Source organism: Ipomoea nil, unplaced genomic scaffold (genome assembly GCF_001879475.1).
Source record: "Ipomoea nil cultivar Tokyo-kokei standard unplaced genomic scaffold, Asagao_1.1 scaffold0805, whole genome shotgun sequence".
Lineage (NCBI taxonomy): Eukaryota > Viridiplantae > Streptophyta > Magnoliopsida > Solanales > Convolvulaceae > Ipomoea > Ipomoea nil.
The window spans coordinates 2,002,563-2,016,017 of record NW_017617233.1 but is presented as its reverse complement, the minus strand read 5'-3'; the positions used below and the strand labels follow the sequence as shown (position 1 = coordinate 2,016,017).

Sequence of the window (13,455 nt, the reverse complement as noted above, 5' to 3'; positions counted from 1 at the left end):
ATTAGATTCTAACTAATTTGAGTTCCAGTTATTGTCGAGGATACTCGTGATTACGTTAGATTCCAACAATCTCAGAGGTTGATTGTAAGGAATTAGATTCTAAATTAAGACTTCTTACTGCTATTACTCTGAAGACTGGTGGAAGAAGTAAATTGCAAGATGTGTTTCAACTGATCGACATGTTCGATATTCTCATTTTATAAATTTGAATTTCAAACTTAAGACCCCTCACCGCTCCTACTCTAGAGACTGACATATATAAAATAAATTGTGGGATGTAGCTCAACTGGCCGCCTTGCCCCAAATACCCTACAATATGCTCATTGATTATGCATGTTTTGTCACTTTTGTGTGTTGTAGTGAGACCTCTTTCAACCATTTAATGTTGCAAGTTGCAGTTTTGTCATATCATCTCTCAATTGGGAGGGACATTCATATCCTGCAGATTAAAGTCTATGGACCTATAGACCCTGCAATCATTTCTTTTCTTCTCTTAAATGATCAAATGGATGGGGCTTGTTAGGATATTTAATACAGAGAGTGGTATTCCACCATAATGTGGTCCAACAATCACATTTGTGACTAGGATTTGAATTTTGTCTAAATTTGAGGTACTTTTGCGTTGTAACTAGATGTGTTTATTCGGTTAATTCAGTTTGAAATAAACTAAAGTAATCGGATTTTCATTTTGAATGTAGTTAAGCGTGCTTGACTTCTAGCAGTCACCCAGATCCAACAACTATAATAAAGTTTTAAGTTCGACTCCTTAGGGAGTTATTTATTAGCATTCTTCAACCATTCCAATTCACTTCTAAAGAGTTCATTACTCGCCCTATAATGAGATAAGGCACTAAGTATGCTCTACTTGGGTGAAACCCAACTAAATTGGTCAGATAGTTGGTTTGATAATCACAAGATTTCAAGTTCGACTCTCTGTGCTAGCGGTTAGAATGTATACAACAAAATATTAGTATTATTATCAATATACATCTTTGTCTTTTGGTCTTCATATATTGAGCTTCTGCCTCAATTCCTCAATTTCAACAATAAACAGGGAAGTAAAAGAGCAGTTCCTTTGATCTGAGCAACTAACACTGAAGAAGCTACTTACTACTAAGCAGCATTATTCTCAGCAATAATTAATGGGCAGTGGCATCTTTTATAGGGAATAAACAGAGAACTCTACTGTGTTACCAGCAACAAAAACAAAAGATGATGAGGATTTACGATCCGCATTAAGATCATTCGCAGGCTAGTTTCGTGTCATAGCTGCTCAAGCAGATGGCAAAAGCCTGGAAGGCGGAAAGAGGGTAGCGATAGTCCATGGTGAAGATATCCTTCCCGATTTTCCCAAACTGCAGGATCACTTTCTCCTGTTCTGCAGCTGGGATGTTGTGAGACGGGTCGACTGCAGCCACGAGTTGGAAGTTTTTAACCGAAGCCACTGTGACCCGGCCTTTAAAATTTAGGCACCAGCACTGCAACTGTTCGTGCCATCTAGGGGCCTTGTTTTTTAGGGTAAGTGGCTCTTCAGAAGGCGGTGGTGCTGACTCTAGAGAGCCCGTAAAATCACCAGCTGGCTTTTTATCTATTGAAGCTGTTAAGGACGATGATGTTCTATCAAAGCTTTGTGGGAATGATGTTGGCGTGGGAGCTGTGCCCCCCTCCTGAATCGAGGAGAAAGGAATTGATTGCATTATGCATCGCATTCTCCTCGGCCCTCTGGTGCGTAGGACATTGAGTTCGTAGGAAATACTGGCAACACTGTAATTACACGCAGATAATATTGGAGACACTTGCTTGGTGTGAAATCTTCGACTCAGTTGGCTGTTTTGCTGAACTGCAGCATCGTTTGGCGGTTGGCTATCGTATATGGTGAACTTGGTTCGAAGAAAGTTAGACCTGGTGAACAGCCAAATTATATATAGAGCATAGGAACCGAAGAAATAGACAATGCTAAAGGCTACTACGTGAGAGAATACTTGCCTCAGTTTCCCGACATATGTATGGCTGGCTCGTGAAAAATCACCTGCAACCAACGATACCACAAAGTCGGTGCTCGTTGCCCTTCTCGTCTTTTTGGCTGCCAGCAACAATTTGTCACTCTCGTCCTCAGCTGAACAAGTGTTAATATGATTAGCCACTTTAGCGGTGTACATTGCAAATAAGTAAATAACATACGAATGTGAAAAACAGTCTTGGAACATGGCTTACATGGAGTCAAACCAAGGTAGAGGCGATAAATCGAAGTAGCTCTATCCCTTTTGATAAAGCACTGGATTGGAGGGTCTCGAGGTCCTGGCTGATGGAAGATAGATAGAGAGGAACTTTTCAGTTTTCAGTTTCAAATTCCATTGACAATTAGATTAACAAAAAAAACACACTTATGGGTGGCACTGAGATTCGGACCCATGACTTTTGGCATGGCTCTGATAACAAATTGAAGCATGTGCTCCATCTCAACTAAAAGCCTAAGCTGATAGTTGGATTGCACATGGCTATATGCTCAACAAATTGAACCATAGTTACCTGCTTAAGTGAAATGGGAAAGGTTAGCCTCCCGCATTCCTCGGGAGTCTTGACAATGGCCTTAGTGATCTCCCTCCACGACTTACAAACCGATGCACAAAACAGAACCACAGTCCGGGCAGGCCATGATGTCTCGCTCTCTTCAACTCTCTGGATTATATCCAACAGCAATTCGGGCGGTAGATTTGCCCACCGCCCCTGCTCAATTGGATCAGAATGAGCCAAATCGGGAGCTATATGTGATAGCGTCCTACTCCGCCGCCATTGCCTCCCTTCCAACCCTCTCCTCGACATGCTCCCTATCCCGTCTTTCATCTCCCTCAGCTCGCGCACAATGCTCTTGAACGACATCCCGACTGATCATACCAATCGGGCAATCAAAACCTTACCACCAAGTAAAGAGAGAGTTTCTGATGTCTTATACTGTCATATAGAAAAGAGAATACAGAACCCTATAAATAGAAAACAAGTTTCCATATGCCTGCCTGCCTAAATCCCTAAGACTGCCTAATCTATAGAGATTTCAAATACTATATCTATATTCGATAACACACCTAAATGAAAGATCTATACTACTAAATCAAGAAATCAAAAGCACCCCCCATCTTTTCTCCTGCATTCCAAAAAGCCCCTAGATGAATGTTTCTCCCAAAAACAATTCTTGGTTTTATTTTCATCAGTCTAAGACTAATATAACCACACGATTCCCAGGTTTTGAAAGCAACATCTGACCTAGAATTCAAAGTTTGAAGTGGGTCAAATGGGGCAGAAGTTTGACAGGGGTAAAATCAACCCCCCAACAATCAAACATTATTCAACTTTCAAAATTTACTTTAACAAGTGTAGAATAAGTAAAAGTCTGATCTTTTACCAAAATCAGAAGCAACATTGTCCAGAAGCTAAACATTCACTATTAGGGAAAGTGTGAAACACTCCAAAAAAAAAAAAAAAAAAAAAAAAAAAAACATAAAAATTAGGAAATCAAAATTGTGGGATAATCAACTCTATCACTTGTAAGGCAACAAAGAAAACATTAAGGAAAAAAAATTCGAACTTTACACCTGGAAATAACACCAACCTAGAAAGCAAATTCGAAATTTATCGAAACTCAGAATTCAGAAAGCTAGAGAGATAGATGAAGGAGAAGAAGGTGAACCTGAGCTAAGAAGATGCAGAGATCGGTGAGAAAACAAAATAGATCGAACAGGCCATTGCAGACCGTGTCCTCCCCCACTGACTTGATTACTTGACCCGGCTTCACATTAATCTCTTGGTGGTCGGATTTCACATTGCCGGAACTTACCAGCGCTGCCGCCACCAACGCCGCCGTCTCCTCCTTCGCCGTCTGGAAAAAGGTGAAAGCAGAGGTCACGCCACGAGCTGAAAGATAAACAAAGCCACCCTCTCTGTCTATCTCTAATGGCACCAAACAAAAATTTAGCAAGACTTCAAGACAACTCCAGTTTTTTTCTTTTCTTTTTCTTTTATATATTCTAACCAGAAATTTTTAATTTTCGATAATTATATTTTATAATATATTTTTTCAGTCTTAAAATCACTTATTATCATGACATTATCTATAAATAAATAATGTGATTTATTTTTTGTAACTCCAACCAAGTTGGCTGACTTGTCAACCACAAATTACAAGTTCGACTCTGAGTGAGAGCAATCTATTACCTTTTTTTCAGTTTGAGTCAATCGGCTATAGACAGTCAATGTAAGTTTTACCAAATACCCACAATCAAGTATTGATTACGGTGTGATAATTTAACCTCTCTGGTGTGATTTGTTGATTATTACACTAATATGCAATTTACTCGGTGTATACATTGAATAGTAGTTACAGTTTCTCTCATTAAAAAAATTGTTTTATTACTTTAATTAATTTTTTAAAATTTAATACTCCATGTTTGATAATATTATTAAATCTAAATTAAATTATTATCTAGTTATATATATATTTTGGAAGAATAGTTATATACGAGTATAATTTAAAAAAAAAAACATTTCATTTTTATTAGTTTAATAATAAATTTGATGGAAAATATTTGGTACTATTATTTATGGCAAAAAAAAAAAAAAAAAAAGCAGGCTATTGACGTGGCAAATAACTAGGGCATCAGTGCATCACTTGATGTAAAGGCTAATGGGACCCACAAAAGGTGAGGGAAGCGTGATTTCTAATTTTCCTCACAAAGTTAGAAATTTAAAATGGACAGGCACTTATTATAAATAGAAAGACGTGAGCCGCAACAATGAGTAATTTTAAAGGAATCCGGCATTTACTTTTTACTAATATTCATCAACCCAAAAAAAAAAACAAAAACAAAAACAAAAATTTATATGAGATCGTCTCACAAACAGATTTGTGATTCGGACAAGTTGTAAATAATTTATTGCGTAAAGGTATTACACTGTCAATTATAAGTATTACAGTATTTATCATTAGTAACAATTGGTATATGTCAGAAATTTGGCTTCGCGTCACATGTCGATGACTAACAAAAGAAGAAGTTGGTTTTTCTATGGTGAAGGCAGAGCAGAAATTGGAGGAAGAAACTTCCATATTGATTTTATTCAAATTCCAACTAACTTTAGAGAATATAATACTTCCCCATATAAAGGAGTTACAACTTATGTCTCATAGGTAAATATTCTAGTATACTATATTTTAAATTATATTAATGCAATTTTATGGCATGTTTTATTATTATACTAAATTAAATGATATGTCACGTATTAACTAAAAATTTAAACAAATAGTGAGATTATACATTGTTTCATATATTGAAAAAAATGATATCTTTGTCTCTAAATTATACGAAAATAGCATCTTGTGTCACCTAGGTATACTTGTCACTTTTAATCTCTCAATTATTTGTAAAATAACTTTTTGTCATTGAGTTTTATTAAGATTGAGTTGAAAATTGCATCACTTTATAGACAATTGAAAAATGAGAAATAGTGATTGTATAGAGTGATGAAAGTGTCATTTTCTCTAATATATTTTATTATTTTATACTCAACATAAGTGAAAGAGGACTTTTGCAGTTTTTCTGTAAGATTTATTATTATAACTTTTGTCTCTGTAACATGTGATTCTTCTTTTTAATAATTTTGTTTATTTTCTTTTTTTTTTTTAAATTGACGGAAGTAGCAGGCTGGACATGCATGCATGCATGATAATCACCATTACCAAAATTAGGCTACATATTATTATGATAAGAATCAATTAATGAGAAAGAAAAAGGGGTGGTGCATAACAATCATGATATACATGCTAACATGACACAATCATGACTTTGGGTTGGATACATCTTCTTTTTACCCATCCAATTAAGTTTATTAATATGAAACCAAATCTATCGATGAATTTGAACTGTTTTTTGTTATTTATATTTTTCATATTATTGTCCATACAAAGGAATATTTAGGGATTTGAGAATTTTCACGAATAGAAAATTTTCATATTCTTATTCCTACAAGGAAATATTTAGGGATGGAGAATTTTCAATTGGGTATTATTAATTATTCAAATATTAGTTTAATACCATAAAATTTACATCAATATTTTGAATAGAACGAATTTCGTGCGGTGGACTAAGAGCCTAGCTTGGATCTATTAAGAGTGTGTTTGGTTACGTTCATGAGATTATAGACACAAAAAATGTGAATGAAAGTCATACACATTGTTTGGTTGGCAATTTTTTAAAGTATAGTCCATCGACTATAGCTAAATTCACAAATTGGTCTTCGACTTTCAATTTCAACCAATTAAGTCCTTAACTTTGTAATTTTAACACAATTTGGTCCTCTGTCTATTTGACCGTTTGTTGACTGTGATTTTTTTTTTCAACTTTTATTCCAATTATAAGGTTATATATAACCAAACATCAATATTTGTAAGTATTTCAATTCCACCGTACTACCAAACATGCTAAATACTTTTTCCAAAATCCATTTCAATTACCAACTATTTAATTCTTATTCCGATTCTAATTCTGATTCTCATTCTCATATTCAAACCAAACACCTCTAAATTTGGATTGTTGGGCCAACCACACGTTGTAGTTGGTCTAAGACCACACAAGCAAGTTCAACCTTTTTAATCATGCCAATTTTTTTTTTTTTTATATATATATAACTTTTGAATATAATCGCGCTTATATTCTTAACTGAATTTTAGCTGAAGAAATTATATCAAATCGTCTAATGAGTTTTAGATAGGCACAAAACCTAATTTAGACTTTGAGATGTATAAGTGACCTAAAAGCTTTATAAGCCAAATGAAAGAAATTGAACTTAAGAACGGTCAGTTGCTCTTTTGTTGGATTATATTAAAATGGAACAAACATAAAGGCTCTGATCTGCCTTCACTCCCTCCCTGTCATGTTAAGTTAGGCATGATGGTACAAATGATGAACACCCCACCTTTTTCAATTCCTACTCAATAATTCATACACGAATATCCCCCCTCCTTTTATATATATAAAATCAAATGAGAACTATATTTTTCAGGATAAATATGAATTAATTTAAGTTGTTTATTTAGGATGATCAATGATTAGAAAATAAGAAAAAAAAAATGAAGGATCAATTTCATAAAGTTTGTACATTTATGAAATTACTTTCCCATTATTTTTTTCCTCTTAATTTTCTTTGTTCTCTAACTATTAGAGACTAGATCATCATTAATTAGTATTTGTCCACATTTCTCACAGCAAGTCTTGTTCTCATAAAAGGACGAAGATATATTGGGGCATGAATAGTATAATAATATGACAATATGCTTGCTTACATAAATAATTGCAATTATGTGACCCGACTTGCTATATTTTGGTTACCATCTTGTGTTAAATCTAAACCTGTTTAGGGGTCAAATCTTGCCTTCTATATCACCACATACAAGCTAGTACAAGTAATTATCTTTTGTCAAGCACCTTGTGCTCATATGACATGTAGTGTCTCTCTTATTTGGAAGGTTATGAGATCGAGTCTCAATGGAGGCGGTGTTGACTCTTTCTGCTTCAACAGATTGAAAAAATATGTATGAACAGATAATACAATGTATTAGAGTCAGTAGCTTTCCAAAAAAAGTAATTATCTTTTAAGAAGGTTTGATATCTTCTAAATATAATTTTAAATTCGAAATCTATAAACAAAATAACAAGTGTATACGATAAGACATTTTCAATTATTGAAGCAATTGAAGATGTGCGATGATTGGATAGTTTAAAAAGTGGTCATGTTTAATTGGATGGTTGTGTTTATATAGGTAACCAAAACCTACCTTGACCGCTTTTCATAATGAATTTGTGTAGGTGTAACATGATCTTGTACCATTTTTGTAATTTGAAGTTTTTTTTTTTCTCTCTCTTGTATCCAAATAATAATATATAATATATAGTAACAACAACAATAGCAAGAAAATGATCGAAGAAGAAGAAATAGTGTTGAAAGTAATCTCTCATATGACGTACGGTGGAGATTTTTATAATTGTATGAGCTTTTTTAACATATACGATTGAAATTTTTGATATTTTTATTAAATATTTATATTTAACTTTTTATCTAACTATATAAACATATAAATATAAACTCCTCATTGTTATCTCAATTATTATATTGTTGTATTTTTGCAACTTCCAATTTAAAATCAATTAAATTTGATCTCGAACTTAATCTAACTCTAAAAAAATGATTTTTTATTTATTTAAAGAAACAACTATATAATGTACTTATTACATGCATGCTAATCCAGTAGTAATGAACTGTTGGATCAATCGTTATGCCTTGGACCCGTGTCCAGCATGCTTGCTGGACACGGGTAACAGTGCCGTTAGGCACTGTTATCTCCTTTTTTTTTTTTTTTTTTTTTTTTTTTTTTTTTAAATTTCAGATCACTTTGTTATAGAAGTATATGTTAATAATTTTATTACTATATGTTAATAACTATACATTCATAACTCCATAACTGTACGTTCATAACTCTATAACTGTACATTCATAACTCTATAACTGTACATTCATAACTCTATAACTGTACATTCATAACTCCATAATTGTACATTCATAATTTTTGAAGCTCTATGTTCACAATTTTAGAGCTCTATGTTCATAATTTTATCACTATATGTTCATAATTGTAAGTTCATAATGTTAGAGCTCTTTGTTCATAATTCGATCAATAACTGTACATTCATAATTCCATAACTGTAGATTCATAATCTCATAACTGTAGATTCATAACTCTATAACTGTACATTTATAATCTTCGAAGCTCTATATTTACAATTTTAAAGCTCCATGGTCATAATTTTATCACTATATATGTTCATAATTGTAAGTTCATAATGTTAGAGCTCTGTGTTCATAATTTCATAACGGCATAACTGTACGTTCATAACGGCATAACTGTACATTCATAACGGCATAACTGTACATTCATAATCAAAAAATAAAAATAAAAATAACGCCGTTAACGCCGTTAACGGCAAAACACGCGCGAATTTTTCTTTTTTAACTAAATGACGCGTTTTTTTTTAAAAAACGACGTCGTTTTGGGCCCGTGTCCACAATTCAATGTAGACACGGGTCCAGAGCATAATTTGCCCTGTTGGATGGAATATTTATTTGAATTGTATTGGAAGGTGATGGGCCTCTCTAGAATGTGAACAGGCACATGAGTGAACATCCATGTGCAGTTGTATCAGGTTGTCCCATATCCATAAATGCTTTGACAACCATATATATATATAGTAAGCTAAGGGTGCCCGCACCGGTTTAGTTCACTAGATAGTATTTGAAAGAAGAGATTAAGATTTAAGTATCGACAATGATAGTGTAGAATTATGTCTAAAGTATATATATATAGTAAGCTAAAGGTGCCCGCACCGGTTTAGTTCACTAGATAGTATTTGAAAGAAGAGATTAAGATTTAAGTCTCGACAATGATATATAGTGTAAGAATGTAAGATTATGTCTAAAGTGAACAGATTATTTGTGCGCACTGACATTTGACTCTGTTTACTGAGTCATTGAGTCAACCTTTTGAGAGAAAAGTAATCTAAGAATGTTTGGGAACACAAACATGATATTTTTAATATAATTTATCTCTTTTATTTAATTTACAAATTACTTATTACACACACTTTTAAATAATAACTACAAGTTTTTCTCATTTTTTTTTGAGTACTATTGACTTTATTACAAGATAGTCACATTTGAGCACTCGTCCTTAAATAAATAAATAACTAAATAAATAAAAAGCTATAGCTTAGCATGCAGCTAAGTACCTTTCTTTTATAAATTTCTCAAGGCATGGGTGGCTACGATTACGTACGTGCAATGCATGCATTATGCATTATTATCATAATATCATCTTCGACAGGGATAAGGTTGTATAGGTAGGGTTATCCATTCCCATATAATTATTCCCAATCATTTCCACCTACATATATTTTCATACAGCTATTTTCGCTTCTAATAAACTATATTATATTTCTTTAACATCTAATTCTTAATTATTAGTTTTTCACATTTTTTGTATAATTATTAAATTTTAATTATTTTTGTTGATTAATCAAAGTCTCTCACATAATAGTCATGTGAGTTATTATTTCAAAAGAACATTTTTGTTGTTTGAATTTAAACGACATGTATAGATCACACATTTGAATATAATGGGACCTTGGGGCGGGTTAGTATTAATGAAAATCAAACAAGATATTCTTAGACATTGTTATTATATTATGTGTTTGTAATTAATATGATATGTGTCTTTAATTTATTTACAGACATATAAACTGTTAATTATAAGTACAAAATATGTCAACTACAAACACATAATTTTTAAATAAAGTTCCATAATGCAATATGGATCCTGTTTCATGATATAACCATTGAGAACCATGCGGACTTGCAGACCGCATAGTAACCATGTGCGCCCGAGTCCATTTTGTCTTAAGAGCAATGCCGACTTGCAATTATTATTATTTTTTGAGAAAATTATTGTTTTGGTCCTTCAATTATTTTGTATTGTCAATTTAATTTTTAATTTTAATTTGATCGAATTGACGACCTTCTAGTTATTTTAAATTTCTTTAATTAAATCTCCTAAGCAATGTTTTGGTAATTAATGGCTGACTGGCGGACTAGTGGTTAAGGAACTTAATTGATAAAATTTAAAATAATTAGAAGGTCAATACAAATAAATTAAAAATTAAGAACTAAATTGATAGTTGTAAAATAATTGAGAAATCAAAACAATGATTTACCCTATTTTTTTTAATATTGTATTCGAATTTATTGAGTTTTTTCATTATTATTATGAATTCAGGCCTATGATTCTTATTGGGCTCTTTCCAGAAACTAGTAAAAATGTTCATCTAGTTAGCCCACAAACACATTTCATATGGAAATCAAGGCCCATCAGAAAAATAACATCTTTATTTTGAGGAAAAAAAAGAACAACAGAAAGAAAAATCTAAAGAAATGTGTTTTTCTCAACACCTTACAGGGCGTTTGGTTGGAGGGAGGGAATTATGTGCAATCGTTATGCGTTGGACTTGTGTCCAGCATGCTTGCTGGACACGGATAACAGTGCCGGCACTGTTATCTCCTTTTTCTTTTTTCTTTTTTTTTCTTTTTTTTTTTTTTTTAAATTTCAGACCGCTTTATTGTAAGAGAATATGTTCATAATTTTATTACTATATGTTAATAACTATACATTCATAACTCCATAACTGTACGTTCATAACTCTATAACTGTACATTCATAACTCCATAACTGTACATTCATAACTCAATAACTGTACATTCATAACTCCATAATTGTACATTCATAATTTTCGAAGCTCTATGTTCACAATTTTAGAGCTCTATGTTCATAATTTTATCACTATATGTTCATAATTGTAAGTTCATAATGTTAGAGCTCTTTGTTCATAATTTGATCAATAACTGTACATTCATAATTCCATACTGTAGATTCATAATCTCATAACTGTAGATTCATAACTCCATAACTGTAGATTCATAACTCTATAACTGTACATTCATAACTCCATAACTGTACATTCATAATCTTCGAAGCTCTATATTCACAATTTTAAAGCTCCATGGTCATAATTTTATCACTATATATGTTCATAATTGTAAGTTCATAATGTTAGAGCTCTGTGTTCATAATTTCATAATTGCATAACTGTACATTCATAACGGCATAACTGTACATTCATAATCCAAAAAAAAAAAAAAAATAACGCCGTTAACGGCAAAACGCGCGCGAATTTTTTTTTTTTTTAACTAAATGACGCGTTTTTTTTTAAAAAAGACGTCGTTTTGGGCCCGTGTCCACATTGAGCCAGGGCATAATTTGCCAATTATGTGGGAAAGGAATTGTAATTCCATGGGAGTTGAATTACTGGGAATAAAGTGAGAATTTAAATTCCAGTGTTTGGTTGACAGGAATAAAATTACTGGGAATTTCAATTCCAATGTTTGGTATACATGGGAATTGAAAGGGAATAAGTAGTATAAAGTAAAAAATGTCCATTATTGTTGTTAGACATTAATTTTAGGTTAAAAAAGGAAGGGGTAATTTTGACTCATCACTATCTTTTTTTCCCAGGAATTAAAATACCAGGGGGGGACCTGGGATTTTAATTCCATGAAAATGGGGGAATTGCAATTCCCTCCAACCAAACTACGGAATTTAATGGTCTTTGGAATTATGTGGGAATTAAGTGGGAAGGGAATTTAAAATCCCTCCAACCAAACGCCCTGTTATTGGTTGACTCACTTGACTGTCGTGGTTATTTATAATTCAAATTTTCATAATATTAAGTTTAGTATTAATATATAAAATTTATATATTTAAAAACTATATTCAAAGTACTATTAAATATTAAAAAATAAAAATTATTAAAAAAAAAAAGACTAAAGATAGTAAATAAAATAAGTAAATGAAACAGAGTGAGTAAAAAATTCATAATAAAATTCTTATTTAAAATGATTTGATTTGATGGTGGCATTAAAAAACAGCTTTGTTATAGGTATGGTTGTATGAGTAAATTATATTATAAGATAAGGGTCAAATAGACCCTCTAACTATAAATCAAAGTGTAATTAGACCCTCGAACTAAAATAACCTCCAATTAGACCCTTAAACTTATTAAATTTATACAATTAACTTATTTGGCCTATGATAGTATGTTACTTCTAGGTCACATGCCACATAAGATGCCACTTAGATTAACATTTTTTTAAAATTATATTTTATAAATATTAAAATAATAATTTTTATTCATAAAAAGTTAAATTAAATTAAATTTAAAAAAAAAAAAAAAAAAAAAAAAAAAAAAAAAAAAAAAAAAAAAAAAACATGGCAGCCTAGCCGCCATGGCTTCTTGTCCATGGCAGCTGCTGCCATGGACGAAGAATCCATGGGGCAACTCCACGGAAGCTGCTGCCATGGACGAAGAATCCATGGGGCAACTCCACGGAAGCTGCTGCCATGGACAAGAAGCCATGGGGCAACTCCATGGAAGCTGCTGCCATGGCTTCTTGTCCATGGCAGCAGCTGCCGGCTGCCATGGACAAAGAATCCATGGGCATCTCCATGGCAGCTGCTGCTATGGCTTCTTGTCTCTTGCAGAAGCCCGCCATGGCAGTTTGAAGAAACTTAATGGAGATGATTTTTTTTTAAAGGAAATTAATTTTTAAAAACTTTAATTTAATTTTTGTTTATTTTTAAATAGAATTTTACAAGTCAATGTAAGCAAAGTTTACAGGTTACCTTTCGGTAACCTATTAAATAAGTTAATTGCACAAATCTAACAAGTTTATGGGTCTAATTGAATGTCTTTTTAGTTTAAGGGTCTAATTGAACATTGATATATAGTTGGAGGGTCTATTTGACCC

The 13,455-nt window shown here is 32.5% G+C and overlaps 1 protein-coding gene across 3 annotated transcripts; it reads right to left on the bottom strand.

Annotated features, from left to right (window-relative positions):
• Positions 1–951: 951 nt before the first annotated feature.
• LOC109177618 (tubby-like F-box protein 5) lies at positions 952–3,984 on the bottom strand. 3 transcript variants are annotated; one of them, XM_019327028.1, is made up of 6 exons: positions 3,686–3,984; positions 3,084–3,261; positions 2,530–2,921; positions 2,215–2,302; positions 1,987–2,116; positions 952–1,902 (listed from the first exon to the last, which is right to left on the bottom strand). In XM_019327028.1, the coding sequence occupies exons 3-6, from the start codon at positions 2,878–2,880 to the stop codon at positions 1,242–1,244; spliced, it is 1,230 nt and encodes a 409-aa protein (XP_019182573.1). In that variant the 5' UTR covers positions 2,881–2,921; positions 3,084–3,261; positions 3,686–3,984; the 3' UTR covers positions 952–1,241. The 3 variants fall into 3 exon arrangements, with proteins under 3 accessions (XP_019182573.1, XP_019182572.1, XP_019182574.1); XM_019327027.1 differs by lacking the exon at positions 3,084–3,261 and having other exon boundaries at positions 2,530–2,913; XM_019327029.1 differs by lacking the exon at positions 3,084–3,261 and having other exon boundaries at positions 2,530–2,885.
• Between the last annotated feature and the right edge of the window lie 9,471 nt (positions 3,985–13,455).